Source organism: Eutrema salsugineum, unplaced genomic scaffold (genome assembly GCF_000478725.1).
Source record: "Eutrema salsugineum unplaced genomic scaffold, Eutsalg1_0 scaffold_2, whole genome shotgun sequence".
Lineage (NCBI taxonomy): Eukaryota > Viridiplantae > Streptophyta > Magnoliopsida > Brassicales > Brassicaceae > Eutrema > Eutrema salsugineum.
The window spans coordinates 7,416,504-7,432,516 of NW_006256829.1; the positions used below are offsets into that span (position 1 = coordinate 7,416,504).

At 35.2% G+C, this 16,013-nt stretch overlaps 4 protein-coding genes across 6 annotated transcripts; 1 reads left to right on the forward strand and 3 right to left on the reverse strand.

Moving 5' to 3' along the window:
- Window positions 1–1,674: 1,674 nt before the first annotated feature.
- On the reverse strand, window positions 1,675–4,861 carry LOC18017433 (monoacylglycerol lipase ABHD6). The gene is made up of 4 exons (XM_006400637.2): window positions 4,071–4,861; window positions 3,265–3,360; window positions 2,626–2,693; window positions 1,675–1,871 (listed from the first exon to the last, which is right to left on the reverse strand). The coding sequence occupies exons 1-4, from the start codon at window positions 4,719–4,721 to the stop codon at window positions 1,745–1,747; spliced, it is 942 nt and encodes a 313-aa protein (XP_006400700.1). The 5' UTR covers window positions 4,722–4,861; the 3' UTR covers window positions 1,675–1,744.
- A 2,093-nt stretch (window positions 4,862–6,954) lies between these two features.
- On the reverse strand, window positions 6,955–8,010 carry LOC18017434 (ethylene-responsive transcription factor ERF016). The gene has a single exon (XM_006400638.2). The coding sequence runs from the start codon at window positions 7,937–7,939 to the stop codon at window positions 7,259–7,261; it is 681 nt and encodes a 226-aa protein (XP_006400701.1). The 5' UTR covers window positions 7,940–8,010; the 3' UTR covers window positions 6,955–7,258.
- Window positions 8,011–9,905: 1,895 nt separating this feature from the next.
- LOC18017435 (protein WHAT'S THIS FACTOR 1 homolog) lies at window positions 9,906–11,722 on the forward strand. Of its 3 annotated transcripts, XM_024156275.1 has the most exons (3): window positions 9,906–10,021; window positions 10,260–11,004; window positions 11,137–11,722. In XM_024156275.1, exons 2-3 carry the CDS (start codon window positions 10,281–10,283, stop codon window positions 11,595–11,597), a joined length of 1,185 nt encoding a protein of 394 aa, XP_024012043.1. In that variant the 5' UTR covers window positions 9,906–10,021; window positions 10,260–10,280; the 3' UTR covers window positions 11,598–11,722. The 3 variants fall into 3 exon arrangements, with proteins under 3 accessions (XP_024012043.1, XP_024012042.1, XP_006400702.1); XM_024156274.1 differs by having other exon boundaries at window positions 10,260–11,722; XM_006400639.2 differs by having other exon boundaries at window positions 9,930–10,131; window positions 10,260–11,597.
- Window positions 11,723–13,046: 1,324 nt separating this feature from the next.
- LOC18019295 (cyclin-dependent kinase 12) lies at window positions 13,047–15,186 on the reverse strand. The gene is made up of 2 exons (XM_006400640.2): window positions 13,942–15,186; window positions 13,047–13,297 (listed from the first exon to the last, which is right to left on the reverse strand). The coding sequence occupies exons 1-2, from the start codon at window positions 14,805–14,807 to the stop codon at window positions 13,246–13,248; spliced, it is 918 nt and encodes a 305-aa protein (XP_006400703.2). The 5' UTR covers window positions 14,808–15,186; the 3' UTR covers window positions 13,047–13,245.
- Window positions 15,187–16,013: the final 827 nt, after the last annotated feature.

Here is a 16,013-nt window from a genome sequence, read left to right on the forward strand (position 1 = left end):
AGACTCGAAACAAATTTTCTTTTTCTCGATCCCACGCTTTTAAAGTAGTAGTACATCTTTCATACAATACAGATTAATGGTCAGCAATGGTGTTTTAGCCAGCTCAATTTACAAGTTATATGCGAAGAATAATCCTTTCATAAACACTTGTAGCATTAAAAAGTTGTCGGAAGAAAATATTGGCATCAAATGCATGAACTTTGATGTGTTATAAATTTGAAATTATTCTATCAAAAGTTGGAGGAAGGCATTAATTTATCGATTATCATCTCTGAATTGTTTGTATGTCATATAATCGACAAAATCATCTTCAGAGATTGAAAAAATCTTTTTGTCCGCTTTTTTGAATATTTGTTTCGTAGCTTTTTAAAAATTTGTTGCTGAATTATAAAAATCTATTTATTTATTATATACGAGAACGAGAAGACCAAAGAAGACAAAATAAAGAAGACTAGTAAGGGTAGGTTGCGTAAAGCATTCAAATTCAATCAAAATCGCGTATCAACATAGGATCTCATCTCTTGAGGACCATTTTCATGGGGTCCTCCTTTAGCTCCCCATCTATAGACCCACTCTCATTTCACTTTTCACTTTTCGATTAATATTTCAGTCTAACGTGTCCGAACCACTTACCCCACTCAATGTTGTTATTGCCCCCACCGTGTTGTCCGTCTGATCATGTGGCGTTGCCTAATCCTTGGCTGCTAATTCCATTTGCTCCACGTGGCTCAATCCATTATGTTATCTATTATCCTATTTACATTTATATACCTAAAGGAGTGGTAGATGCAGATTATACATTCTTTGGTTGCTTATGTCTTTACACAACCAACTTCATCTTCAACAACAGATTGAGAAAGGAAACTCTTGGCCAAAGACTATGTCTATTTAAACTTTCGCTCTGCCCATTACGTTCTTTAATTTTCTTGAGTCTAAAAGGAACTCATGGATCTCTTTTAAGAGTTGTAGATGAAATTGTTCAAAGACCACTTGGATCTCCTGGTACTAACTAAAGACGTTTTCCTAAACATGCATTACTAAATCAATATCTCAAGAAGACGTTTAGTCGATCTTTGAAGTAGAGTTCTACAATAGGGAGGAGTTATAGACGGTCAAGAAGACCCAAAAGGTCCAAAGCAAGCTTTTTAGTCCTTTATCATATTCTTTTGTTTTAATCGTCATCTTCGTTTCATTATCTACCAAAAAAGATTGCTACGTGGTCGTTATATTCGTTTTTGTTGTTAATTGTTGATGCTTCTGCCTTCTGTTCATGTGATCGTTGAAACTTGACAATAGGTTTCCGAAAATGGCAGTGTTGTAGAGAACTAAACGGTTAAAAACCCCAAGGTTTGGGAGAGTTCATGAGTTAACTTGTAAGTTTTGTCTTATACAACGGAACGGCAGGTTAAAAGACACGTTTTGATCGCGGATATAAATGTTGCATTGGTTTTCCAATTTTGGTGAACTTATCTAATGGACATATATAGGTTCATGGAGTTTGTTCAAAAACAAAAGACATAGGTTCATGGAGTAATATGGAAGAACCGAACATCGTTAACTATCATGTTATCTCGATTAATAATTTTTCCACCTATTGATCTAGCCTCATTGATTTTTTTGACATGGATTACAGTTACAAAAACATTTTTAGATATATTTAATTAATACTGCATGTCATGAACACTTATAACATTGATGAAATCAGAAAATTTTCGTAACTCTTAGTTTAATATGGATGTTACAATTATAGTGAAGGAGAGGAAGATAACAAGAAAGACATGACAATGCCATTGAATATTTTGGGCTTTTCCGTGTGGGGAATATGTGATGTCTTTTGTATCACTTTCAGCGTCGCCTTCTTCCCCAACATCCTGGTAAAATATATACATACATAATTAATTACTTCTTTTTCTTTATTTTTAACCTATATAAACACACACGACTATGAATAACTCATTTCTATATTCGTTCCAAATTAGTTCTTAATCTCGTCTCTTGATGTCTCTAGCATAGAAGTTAGCTATCCGATTACGTAACTTTACGTTAGATCAAAATTCGGACAGAAATATCGACTAGAAAATGATGTAATTAACCATTCGATTCGATTGAAACATCTATTTCCATATTTTTTAAATGATATCAAAACCTTAAAAATCCAATTAAATAAGCTTATAAAACACAACTTAAAAACTAGAATCAAAGTTTTGTTTACTGGAATCAGCTGTGCTCGTAGTTACAAAAAAGAAGTAAATCTTAAAATTTGAATAGCAAAAATGTTTAAGCAAAACCACTTTAAAAGTTCTATATCATAAGTTCATAACCACATAATTTCATATTTACCAAGCAAAAAAACGAACTGGATCATATAGTTGTACGTAATTGCTTGGATTATTCCATTCAAACGGATTTTACATCTTGGATCTACTAATTAAGCGTAGTGACGCCACTAGCGGTAATATCTTAAAACCATTTGGAACTCGATCAAAAATATTAATTTGAGTAATTAAGAAATTAAAAGAAATGAAGCAATGAAAAATCAAAACCCTATGCTATTTATATATTATGATACGATATATATATATATATATATATATATATATGAATTATGAAGTAGTAGGGTCTTACTCTTTAAGGTCATAGGCCATTTTCAAAGGAAAAACCTGATCTTGCTCCCCCCATATCAGCATTACATCCTGCATGATTCATGCTTACTTCATTATTTATCAGGTATTTAATTTTTATGAATCAAATAAATTAAAAATTTCTTATTGTGTCACTTATTAATGCAAGTTCTTATCATGCAGTTTTTTTTTCGTAGTCACTTATTCATTAAAAAAACTACCCCAAAAAACACAAACTAATCATATTGTTAACATTCGAGGGCAACTGAGGTCTGAATTATGACAAACGTTGGTTTCTACATTCCCGCTTACATGTGAAGAAAACACAAATTCATAAATATCTTTGAAAAATGCAAATGTAAATGTAAATGTTCGCAAATATAAAGATTCCGCACGTTTGCATTTGGCGTTTACATTACGAATTAACAAAAACAAATTTTTAAAAAAAGTTGTTGCACATTTTAACAAAATATACACTAACTATAAATTTAAACGCAAACAAACAATCTAATTCTGAAACGATTGAATTTTTTTTTTACATATGTTAGTAAGATGTCATAAATTCTTAGCCATATATACAAGTAATATTAATGATAGCGTAAAAACCAAAAAATACTAATAATGGTGATAGCGATTAGCGAACCTGTTGAACTGGAGAAACGTTTGATTTTTCGTCCCTCCCAATACTTAGCCCCTCCAGAAGTTCTGCTTTTTCCTCTCTCTTCTCCGAATACATTTTCTGTGTGTTTTCCCAATTTTCAAATATCATATTATCAATCATGCAAAGCCAAACTCTTCTTTTCAATAGCGATATAATATTTATTTAATGTTGGGAGCGCAATACTACGTATACCGTTCTTTCTTTCCCCAATCCTACACAAGCTTTTACTATAACCAACTGAAAGTGACAACTTTCGCTGCCTTCTTTTATCAATCACTCATTTTAAATATAAGCTAGTGGAGTGCATCTTTATGCTCCACTATATTTTCGTGTTAATTTATAATAAGTTTTAATAAGTGTGTTGTCAATATATATGTTTCCAAAAAGAATGTAGCCCCCAAAGGATCATTAATTGTAGATTATATATTCATTGAAATTGAAATTCTATGATCATTGTAGACGCTTTAAATGGCAATAATACTTGGCGTTAGACTAGTTTGAGTATCAGCAATACGATTCCCGTGATTAACTTTAAAAAAAAATATCTTTCAAAATGATAAAGAGACACTTTTATAAAATAGGTGGAGACGTAAAGTAATTAATTACGAATCTTTACTAATATTATCCATTACCTAAAGTAACGTTGTGCATTCGGATTTCGGATGCATAACTTATAGGTTATCAAATATTTTGAAACTTTGTTATAAGACTAAAAAGAGGGTTTAAAACTGTTGAAGGGACTTTTTGTTTTTCTTCCAAGAATACAAAAAAAAAAGATGTAAAAATACCTGGCAAAAGTCGTTCAAGACAAAATTTGGCACATAATCGAGTCTCATAGAAGAAATCACCCCAGAGAATCTCCGGAGATCCGTTCCCGAGGAAGGAAGCATCACCTCCGCGACACTACGGCACTTGGCTCTGGCGATGAACGCTTCGTTGTCACTCCGCCGCATATTAACGCCGGAGCTAGCAAGAACCACTTTCTCCACTTTCTCCGGCAACATTTTCGCCATGTTATACGCCACAAACCCACCGTAGCTCGTCCCGACAACACTAAACCTCTCGACGCCGAGCTTCTCCATCAGCTTCCCCATGCTCGAAGCCTGAAACATCTCCGACCGATTCTCCTCCGTGGAAGAAGAAGACGTGGTGGAGCCGCCGAAGAAGACGAGGTCGGGAATGTAGAGACGGAAGGAGAGAGAGAGTTGCTTTACCTGATAGCTCCACTGCCATAAAGCGGAAGGGCCAAACCCGTGGAGGAGGAGGAGCGACGGTTTCTCTTTATTTTCCGGCGACGGAGACGGTGGTGGGCTCCAAAACTGTATGGTGGTTTCGGAGTCTATGGATTGTGTTTGCAGAGAGAGACCAGCGGAGGAGAATCTCCGGCGAAGTATTGCCTCAACGAAGTTTGCGACGCTTAGAAATGACGACGGAGCCATTTCTTATAGCTTTTGCAAACACGTTTGATCCTCCAAGAGCGAAAAAAAATAACAATTATAGAGAGAAAGGGATGATTAATATTAAATTTTATTGATTAAAAATTACATATATTTATGATGCAGGCTGACTTTTTGTTAATTTTAGTTTCCTTTTTTGATTCTTGTTATATTTATTTTCTTTTGTCTATTTTTGGATGTATCTGCCAGAAGATGATTTAGTGTTAATTCATCAGAGTGGAGGGGCGGGCCGGGCGGCGAAGGAAGAAGTTATATAGCACCTAAAGTAATAAATGGGTTCTTTAATTACCTGCCAATCTTGCTTTTAGTAGTCAAATTGATTTCTAAGCTATAACCTGTAATTTTTTCCTGCTTAGTAATAGCTTGCATATTTTTGTCTTGTCATGCTAGTCAATTTAATGTTGAATATTTCTTGTAAACGAACATTTAATTCTTTTAAATTGATGGTGTCCTCTGTTGAATTAATCGATAAAGAAATTTGTTTTCTATGGACGCCTAAGCATGTTCATCTCTCATAGGCAACAAAATAAGAAGTATACAAAATATATGTCTCCCACGTTTATGTATCACAAACGGTCCACAAGATAGGTAAAAACTTAAAAACACCACATTAATTACATCCGTAGTTGTTTGTTATAGGGCCACTATTCTATTTCTAGGTAAAAACTTAATGCCAAAATAAAAATCAAGTACACGCATGAAGCCAATTTTTCGTTAAACTGTAAATATCATTAGGAATGAAAGTGTGGGGGTAATACAGATTATGTAAAACTACCTAAAAACTTGTTAGCTTGACAAAAAAAAAAAATGAAAATTATGAAACGGTTAAGTTCAAAAACCAGAGAAATAGAATTGAAAACAGCAAGAGGTCATAAAACAAGACTAAAGGAGCAAGAAGACAATGAAATGTAACTCAGATCCCAATTCGGCAGATCGGCCCACCAAAAAAAAACACATTCCAACCCAACTTTGGTCTAACAATAACTTGATCATTGAATTAAAAAATGAAGATTTTGCGCTCTTTGAACTTTTTTTTTTCGTCTCTCAATATCAAGACAAATTTTTTTTGCTATCATGAGTGTACTTCTCTTTTGTTTTTTGAATTTAGATGTGAGTTTGAACTTATATTCTCATGTTTTCATACTAAACTAAGTGGTTCATTAAGTGCTAAAGAAACTAAAGTGGTTGATCGGTTCATGTTGGAGGTAAAGAAGATAATATCACTATGCTCTGAATGAATACCATTCACGACTGGTAAGGAAACAAATTAAGGAGCCTATATATGTAAGAAAGACTCCAAAAGAAGACTAGTTTAGCATGCCAAAAAAACAGTTTCGCGAGTTACGTAGAATGAGATGGATTAGACAAATTTTGTTTATGAGTCTCACTAATGTTATGAACGTTAAAGACAATAGTATGCGTAATTTATTGCCGATAAATTTCTTGAGTAAGAGTTTTTCATTTAACTCCAAGGTATATTTCTTGAGTAAAGTTGTGATACCAATTACCCCATTGCATATTGTGCTAATTTTGAGATCTCCGGTTCCCTTATTGTTAGCGAAGCACACAAAGACCAAACCTTGGCGCTTAGATTATTTGTTGGATGTCTTTCCAACCAAAAAAAAAATGCCAAGGGTTCCACACAAACTATTGGTCATTCTCTGCTTTTTTAGAGAATAGATATGCAGCTAATAATGTGACGTAAGATTAATGAAGCTCATATATTATAATGTTATAGAGAAAAACATGCCACTAATAATATAAGAAATTACTTATTACAATGTTGTAAGCGATTTGTCATTAATGACATTGGAAGCAAATACAGGATTCACAACATCTGCCAAGTTGGGATCAAAACATAATTTAATATTAACTTGGCAGATGTTGTGAATCCTGTAATTGCAATATATAGATCCTCATGATGATTTCCTCCAAAGAATATTTTTTTCACACACAGTGAAAAACCAAGATACCTATTTAGCTCTCTTGACTTATCTTTTTATTTTACTATTGAATGAACATTTTTGTCACTTGATATATCATAATAATTGCTTGCTTCCAGTGTCATTTAGTTGTCAAATTCAATAACAGTATAACAATAAAATGAACATACATCTAGTACACGCGCGCACACACACATATATATAAAAAAAATATGGAACTTTCCTTATGTATAAACTTTGAAAACCATCTAAGACCAAACTAAATAGGGGTCAAGATTGGCTTGTCACAAAAAACTGCAAGCAAATCCTAGAAAAGAAAGAAAGAAAGAAAGAAAACTAGAGTGGAAGTAATGTGCCATGTACTACAAAGCAGTAAAAGCACATAGATACAAAGCACATGTGAAAGAAATTGGTTGTAAAATTTAATATATAAAAGAATAATAAAAAATAAGAAAACTCGCGATTAGTCTACTATAGGAAACTATAGGAAACTAAGAGGCTAGCTTAAATGATTCATTCACCTTCAGTAATGGAGGAATATTTGGTCCAAGATCGCTTGTGAAAAAAATAAGGATCTCAGAAATTCCAAAGGTTAATACTGTAGTGAGAGTAATCATCTTCAACAACAGATGCTCCATCGTAGTAAAAATCAGACGAGAGCTCATGTTCTTGTTGTTGTTGTGTCGACGGGAAATACAAATTCGTGGAATCGTCGTCCATGAAAAAAGCAGCAAACTCATCCGACGTAGTAGGAACCACAAGATTCTCCTCCCACATTAAAGGCCAATTATACGTCGTCGTATTATTGCTAATATTGCTATAAACCTCGTGGTTATTATCTTCCCCAACTTGTCCTAACGTCGGCCCACCACCACCACCACTAATTTCCCCACGTGCCGAAATTCCTCCTCCTTCCTCCTCCGTCTTATCGCCACGTGGAGACGGTGGTTCTTGTTGTTGCGACGGTGGTGGTAACGGTTCCTCGCAGGCGAAACGGTTAGCTACGACCTGAATCTGCTGCGGCGTCAGAGAACGACCGCCGGGAATCTCCGGCGGATTCTCCGGGAAGTTGAAACGAGCTCCGGGGCCGCGGAGACAGTAAAGAGCCGCGTCGAAAGCACGCGCGGCCTTCTCGGCGGAGTCAAAGGAGCCGAGCCAGATCCTGTCGCGGCTGTTTGGGAGACGAATCTCAGCCACCCATTTTCCCCACTTCCTCTTCCGTACACCAGTGTATTTCCGTTGCGAAGAAGCATCCATAAATAAACCAAATGCAGGGAGTGATGAATAATAAGTGTTTGTCTGTCTATAATAATTTGGTTATTAATTAATTAGGGTTTTTTTATATAAATATTCAGGTGTCTTTGGGAGTTGACAGTATAGTGAGAATGGCGGCTTTGTTAGTGTATTTATATGTGATAAGTAGATTATGAGAATTAGAAGAACGAAGAAGAAGGTCGCAGGTAGTTTGCGCGTTGAAGTGAATGATTACGTGGAAACGCGCTGATGAAGACGCAGTCATGTTTTATTATTTCCACACGTGCCCTAATTTAGCATGTGTTTAATTTTCTTTATTATTATTTTTTTCTATTTTCACTAACCAACAATTTTTGGACTTTTAATCCAATTATGTACTATATAGCTTAAAGGAGGAGATACGAGCATGTTATATTAGACTATGAATATGTAGTTTTTTTTTATAAAAAAAAACTGAGTTTATAGTGTTTGGTTTTTACATTGTGGTTTTAGTTGTTGCTATTTCAGTTTTTAGTTTTTGCATAGAAACTCTAATGATGAAAAAAAAAACAGGAAAGATTTTGTAAATTTAAAGAGATATTAAAATCTATAAACAAATGAAAAGGACTTTCCTAGTTTTTAGGAAACTAATTTGTGGGAATAAGAAAGATCTAATATTTTTTATAAAACAAACTAAATCCATTCAGGAGACCTTAACTCTCTTTTTGCGTTGAATTATTCCGACCCGTTGTTGACGCCAATTTATGTATGTTACAAATGTTTCTGTTTTTCTTCTATTTTACTCTCTTTCTCCACTTTCATTTGAACTTTTTGTTTTCTAGTTTTAGTCTCACGAGATATACATATATACTATATACATATAAGTCAATCGACACGAAACATTAATTGTGTTAAACTGTTAACACCAGAAATACCGTACTGAGAGATCCGAAACATGCGATCTTGAGGGAGGCAGCCACCGTATTTGCTTAGATTTTGGCATTTTGCTCTATTTTTTTTTACGAAAGCTTAGTTTTTGCTTTTTGTTGGTTGAAATTTGTATCGAAAATTGTAATAAAAACACCCAATTAAGTATAAATGGTTAACAAACAGGTATTATTTACTAATTATCGATAGATTTTAAAAATGAAATTTTTATGAGCATTGAAATGATTTTAAGTTTTTTTTTTTGGTGAAAATGTTAAAAAATGATTTTAAGTTGACATAGTTCAAGTGTAAATAGGATTTGACTAATATGAATGATGCAAAATAATTCGAAAGAGATACCTAAACAACTGCAATTATAATTAATTGGTTTTGAAATGGTGTTACCGTGTTAGTATAATCGGTATCCCTCTTTTAGATTATTTTTTCCTGCCTACGCAAAGAAAAAAAAAAGTGAAAGGCATGAAATTTTTAAGTGGATAGGTTGGTATATTTCGAGTCCTTTTGCCATATATAAATTACTTAAAATCATTTATATTTAATAGATAGACATGTGTTTGGTCAGCATCCTATCATAGTATTGTGTCACGTTTTATGAAAGCTACACTTGAAAGAATTTGGGGTTTTCCTCCTTTTTGCGCTGGACCTACATTATACTAGACCTGATTGTTTGTGAATTTTTTTTTTTCAAATAGGTTTTGGTTTTTGCCTTTCCAAAAACAGATTTTCCCTTGTATTGAGGAAAAAAATACGAAAAATAATTGGTTTCACTGTTGGTCGTATCAACGGTGAATGACGTTGACGAGCAACACCAACGCACGATCCATGATGATGTTCGTGTTGTTGTTTCTAAACTTGTATCTCTCGGACATGACTCCACTCAGACATCAAAACAAACAATTAAGGATCACGAGAAATATGCTTTTGACTGGATACTGGATACGACGACTGAAATTTTTAAAACTAAAATGGAAAGAAGCCCATAAGAGTAGTGAATGGGCTTTATTGGGCCCATATACAACAAAAGGAAGACACGAAACACAACAACACTCTGCCTGCTGTTCTCGTCGCCGTCGAACCACAGTCGCATGGCTTTCCGCCCATCTTTCTTCTCTCCGCCGTGCCGAAAAACTCTGATCTTTCTCCGCCGTATAGTTTGAGGTATTGACGAATTTGCACATGTTCTATCACACATGGAATCTGAAACTAGTTCCTCGTTGATCGTAAATTCGTAATCATCGATCCATTTATCGAATTACTCGGCCGAGAGAGTGAGCATGATTCCTATTCTTTGCAATACAAACATGTGGCACTTGGCTTGTTTTTTCAGAACTTGGGGTCTTACAAATTGATTTTCATTGGATTTGCTATTTTGTTGTATCTTGTTTACATTGTTCAGGTGCTCAAAGCTGAGGTTTTTATGGGAAGGTTACGATGTTGGCTGCAATTCTACGGAAACGCCCACAACATGTTTGTGATAATGCCTGAAAGAAACGTTTTATCCGGAGAATCCCCTTTTGGGCGGGTATGGATCAGGTCAATGACTAGCAGCAAGCGTGTTCAAGATAGGAGCAAGGAAAAGAGAATCCGTGAGCTCGAAGTAGCGACAGAGAAATGGAAAATAGCTTCCAAAGTAATATTCTTGATGGAGGTGCTGAAGAGTGAGCCAGAGATGATAATGACTGTCAGGTCTTTGGAGCAGTACAGGCGGCAGATCAATTTGCCTAAACCACATAAGATCAGCGATTTCATCAGAAAGTCTCCCAAATTGTTCGAATTGTACAAGGATCAGAGGGCAGTCTTGTGGTGTGGAATGACAAGAGAAGCAGAGGATTTGTTGGACGAGCATGACAGGTTGCTCGAGGAGAATGGAGACAAGGCTGCAGAACATGTGACCAGGTGTTTGATGATGTCTGTTGATAAAAAGCTTCCATTGGATAAGATCGTTCATTTCCGGAGGGATTTTGGGCTGCCTCTTGATTTTAGGATAAATTGGGTCCACAAGTTTCCTCAGCATTTTAAAGTTGTGAAACTTGGGGATGGAGACGAGTATCTTGAGCTTGTTTCATGGAATCCAGCTTGGGCTATCACAGAGTTGGAGAAAAAGACTCTAGGATTAACCGAGGCAAACGATCACAAGCCAGGTATGCTTTCTCTGGCTTTTCCCATGAAGTTTCCTCCGTCATACAAGAAAATGTACAGGTATAGAGGGAAGATCGAACATTTTCAGAAACGATCTTACCTGTCTCCTTATGCCGATGCACGTGGACTCGAAGCTGGTTCAAAGGAATTCGATAAGCGGGCAATCGCGGTTATGCACGAACTGCTTAGCTTTACACTCGAGAAGAGGTTGGTGACGGATCATCTGACCCATTTCAGGAGGGAGTTTGTGATGCCGCAGAAGCTGATGAGGATCTTCTTGAAGCATTGTGGTATCTTCTATGTCTCTGAGAGAGGGAAGAGGTTTAGTGTGTTCTTGACAGAAGCTTACGAAGGGCCGGAACTGATTGAGAAGTGTCCTTTGATACTTTGGAAGGAGAAGTTGCTGAGGTTTACGGGTTACAGAGGAAGGAAGAGAGATATTCCAACTTATAGTGATACTTTGTACATGGAAGAGAGAGAATTGCTGGAAAGTGGTTCGGGAGATGAAGATTTGAGTGTTGGATTTGAGAAAGATGATGATGAGATGGACGTTGATGAAGTGAGTGGTGCATATGATGATAATAGCGAAGTTTAGAGTCCTTTTTTTTGTCAACAGCAAAGTTTAGACTATAGTGATCTCAAAATCATGTGCTGAGAAAGAATCTCATGCAAAGTTGGAAATTTTGTCTTTTATTATGTAAACTTATGCATTTTTATATTCACAAGCTTCATGATTTTTACTAGTCAAACAATCTCCAAAACTGCAGAAGAAGAAAGTCTAGATTGGACACAGTACCGAGTATGTGAACTGAAACCGGTCTACTTTTATCTGTTTAATCTACTTTGTCGTAAATATTTACAATAATAATATTGAAACTGATAAAGAAGAAAATAAGTCCTTTCTGAGAATACTTAGCTAAAGTGTAACAGCCTTGACAAGATTGTGAAAACTATATATGAGAAATTGAGAATAACAATAAAGAACAATGATCAGCAAAACAAACAAAAAAACGAAGTATTTAAATTTAATAAAGGAAATTTTTTTTAAAATACCTGAAGTTATTAACATTTTCTAAAAAATACCTAAATTATTTAGGCTCTCCAAAAAATACCTAACATATTTCAAAGTTCTATTTTAATACACAGACTTTCAAAATTTGAAAGTTTAACACCACAATTTTGACTCCGTTTAATTGTAAGCCGAAAACCGTAGAACGCCGTTTAATTTTTTACACGATGTATCTGAAAAGACATTATTACCCCTAAATTAATTTTGCCTAAATCGACAAACCATAATTTCACTCTTCTCTCTTCTCTCTTCTCTCTTCACTTCTCCTTCTCTTCTTTCTCGATGTCTTCACAGACGTGAGAATCTCTCTTTCTTCCACTCTCTTATCCATCGTCTCTTCACTTTCCCTCTCTTACTCATCTGTTGTTTTTCCCAAATCTATTTTGCCCCAAATCAAAAGAAATCTTAAAATTGATTTTCAATTTCCAAGCACCAATTGTCGAATCAATTGGTTTTGGGTTGCATGATATTTTTCAATGATACAATTATTTTTAATGTAAATTTCCATTTTGGAAGAGTAATTTTAGCAGAAAGCCAACATGTTCACATATACAATTACTATTAAAATGAAATAGTCATCAACCCAAATTATCTGAGGAAATCGAAAGAGAAGAGAAATGAAATAGAGAAGATAGAAATTAGGGTTCTTCGACTTGGGGAAAAAACTAATATATGTTTAAATCGATTTATTATGGACAATAATGTCTGTTTGGATTAGTAAGAACACATGGGATTAAAATTTAAACGTCGTTCTATAGTTTCCATTTAACAATTAAACGGTGTCAAAATCATGGTGTTAAACTTTCAAATTTTGAATGTTTGTGTATCAAAATAAAACTTTGAAATATAATAGGTATTTTTTAGAGAGCCTAAATAGTTCAGGTATTTTTCTAGCAAATGTTATTTATTTCAGGTATTTTAAAGGTTAATTCTATAACCAAAAATATTAATAAAAAACGAAATAAGTTTATTTCATTCATGTGACTATGCCAAATCGAACATTTCTTGCTCTCCGCAGGCTTGTTGTTATTTTAAAGATTCAAAATATCTTCTTATGCCTCCGAACAAAAAAAAAAAAATTAGAAAGAAAACAAATAAATAAGAAAAATAAGAAAAGAACCAAAGAGTTGATCCATCATGTCTGAAAAAAAAAACAGTAATCAATCTTTGTGGTTCAAGCAAGCCAGTCGTCTCCATCCGTGCCTTCAATTTCTCCAATCTCCATACTGTAATATAAATTACCATACATTCAATTGAAACATTAGATAAACCATTTACCACAAAAATCTAAACTAATATAGAATCACGAACGTTTGTTAAAGAGAAAATAAGTTGCCTAGCAAAACCAAAGTTAAATAATACAAGCAATGTTTTTTTTTTCTTTCTTTTTTCAACATCTATACAAGGCAAGCAATGATAATACAACAAATATATAATATAAAATTATGAGATGACGTCAAGACCGTTTAGGGACAGTTCGGAAAAAAAAGGGTAAGGATAGTGTTTTATAGATGTCGGCGATATTATCATTGGACCAAAAAAAAACAAAATTGGACAGCTTCAGATCATGCAATAAACCGATGTGGATCCTTTTCATTCCACAAATTTCACAAACTCTTCTTCGTATTTTAATCAATTAGTCTCTCATTTAATTATCAAAAGAGATTTTCCTCCTTTGTTTTAAAGGATAAAGGTTTCTGCTTTGTGTTCTGCCTCAGCTCAATAACCACTGAAGTTTATGCAGAACCGCCGCAATGTTCGCCGCCGCAAACGGTGATTCCGGAAGAAGAACACAGATCGAAAATACTTTTTTTTTTCTAATCTAATTAATTGAGTTTAAAAGAAAAGAAAATAAAGAAATAGTACTTACCAGGACAAGGGAGGATTGTGAGGGGAGGAGTAATCAGTGAGATTGTAGGGATGAAATAATTCTTCCTCTGTTTGGTTTAACCACGAAGGAAATTCCATGACGTCACTAAACTTGGGGAAGACGTCATCTTCGACTACGACGACTTCATCCTCCGCCTTTATTATCTCCGGCTCCACCGTCTTCATCATGAGCTCTGACCACCAACCTGACGTCACCACGTCGTTCTCCGGTTCCATAAGCTGTTTCCGCGGCTGAGCCACCGAATCAGAAGTGGCGGCAAAAGTTGGAGGAGGAGGTGAAGGGGAGGAGTAGATATGCGGATTCGTAGTAAATATCGATGAAGATGATGAATTCGAAGACGACGATGATGTTGATGATGATGATGAAGAAGAAGATGCTGACGAGGTTTGGATGAAGTCGTTGAAATCTTGGAAGTTGAGGTTTAGCCCTAAGGGTTGATTCGGGAGGAGGAGATTGAGATGAGGATTCGTCCAAGAAAATGGATCCGGAGGAGGAGGAGGAGGCGGTGCAGAAAACAGATTTTGCGGCGGCGGCGGAGGCGGCGGTGGAATCATGGCGGCTTGTCTCATGGAAGCGCGGTGTTGTTTTAAGGCGGTGACGATTTCGCGACGAGCTTCGGCCATGTTGAGGAGGCGTTCTTGGTAAGGACGGCTAGTGTGGAGTCGTCTTCTCACTTGTTTCTTGTGCGTCTGCGTCTGCGTTTGCGTTTGCGTTTTGCCGCCGTTGGTATCTGTGGTTGTGGTCATGGTGTTGGCGGTGGAAGAAGCAAGTTGTTGCTTCACGAGAGATCGGATGTAAGTAGCAGAGACGCGTGGTTCTTGCTTGTTTGATCTGACCATTAACATTTACTATGAAGACACTAATCTTAGGTGTTTCTTCTCTTGGATCATTTTATTTTTCTTTTCTTTCTCAAGGCTTTGTTTGAGTAATTGTGATTGATGATGATGAGATCAGACAAATGTCTCCGGAAAGAAAACAGAAATAAAGAAAGAGAGAGAGAAGAGGTGATGAAGAAGAAGGAAGAAGCAAAGGCTCGTGGGTGGTATAAATACTCTGCTCTAGCCCAAGATTGTAGACATCTCTTTTTCAGGGTTAAAAATGAAAATATTAAGAAAAGAGAGTTTTTACTCTTTCTTTTTACGTACGAGAGACATATCTTTTTGTTTGTTGTTTGTTTTTCTTCTTTCCTATTTTGGCAAAATATAAATCTTTTCTTCTCTCATTAAACTTTGCCGTAAATGTCTCTGCTTGGATGGTTGGCACTTGGCAGTAATTGACCAAAGTGTCCTCCTACTCAACAGAAAAATTTGGGGAATCAATTTTTCTTTCTTTTTCTGGTCCAATGTAAGTGCTTGTTTTTTTTTTATGTAAGTGCTTGTTCTTTTTTTATGTAATTGCTTGTTTTTTTTCAATGTAAGTGCTTGATTTTTAAAAAAGAATTCTGAAATTTTATCCTCTGCAAAATGCCAAAACATGCTAAATTAATACGAAATATAGGATAATATAAATGTTGGAAGAGATAATAATCTTAGTAAGATGATGTCCAACAAAAGAAAAAGTGTCTTATCGAGACCGAAGATTTTTGTTTTGACTAATTCTAAATGGACAAGGATAATGAGGGTTATGCAATGTTCTTTCTTTTTTGGGAATGGCCCGAGTGGATTTCCAAAATATCATCAAGAGAGAGAGAGAGAGAGGAGGGTATTTGGGGAATTAAGAGAAGAGAATCCATATGATACTAGTCTTCTGTTAAAGCCTTTGTCTGCAAGTACAGTGGGTCCCTATCTACATGAAGATCAGCAAATGCTCATTTAAATATTGTTTTTCTTTTCGTAAATCTACTCATATGATGCAAATGTTCTACCGCTCTCTTTTTATATATTTGGAAAGTCTTATGACAAAGTCTTATTCTAATTACTGACAAGATATTACTATGGTCTTTGGTAAGTTCAAAAATGTTTTTCATTCATACAAATGTAAACAGTTTAGTTCATTTTCTAACACTTCACAAATGTTTTTCATTCTCGTTAAAATAACCAAAATATATGTAA

Excerpts from the sequence above, each read along its gene's own strand:
- LOC18017434 (XM_006400638.2), bottom strand. The coding sequence starts at position 7,939 with ATGGATGCTTCTTCGCAACGGAAATACACTGGTGTACGGAAGAGGAAG.
- LOC18019295 (XM_006400640.2), bottom strand. The coding sequence starts at position 14,807 with ATGTTAATGGTCAGATCAAACAAGCAAGAACCACGCGTCTCTGCTACT. Across the intron at positions 13,298-13,941 it reads CACAATCCTCCCTTGTCCTG|TATGGAGATTGGAGAAATTG; the intron begins GTAAGTACTATT and ends TTTATATTACAG.
- LOC18017435 (XM_024156274.1), top strand. The coding sequence starts at position 10,281 with ATGGGAAGGTTACGATGTTGGCTGCAATTCTACGGAAACGCCCACAAC.
- LOC18017433 (XM_006400637.2), bottom strand. The coding sequence starts at position 4,721 with ATGGCTCCGTCGTCATTTCTAAGCGTCGCAAACTTCGTTGAGGCAATA. Across the intron at positions 3,361-4,070 it reads TCTTGAACGACTTTTGCCAG|AAAATGTATTCGGAGAAGAG; the intron begins GTATTTTTACAT and ends GAAAACACACAG. Across the intron at positions 2,694-3,264 it reads ACGTTTCTCCAGTTCAACAG|GATGTAATGCTGATATGGGG; the intron begins GTTCGCTAATCG and ends TGAATCATGCAG.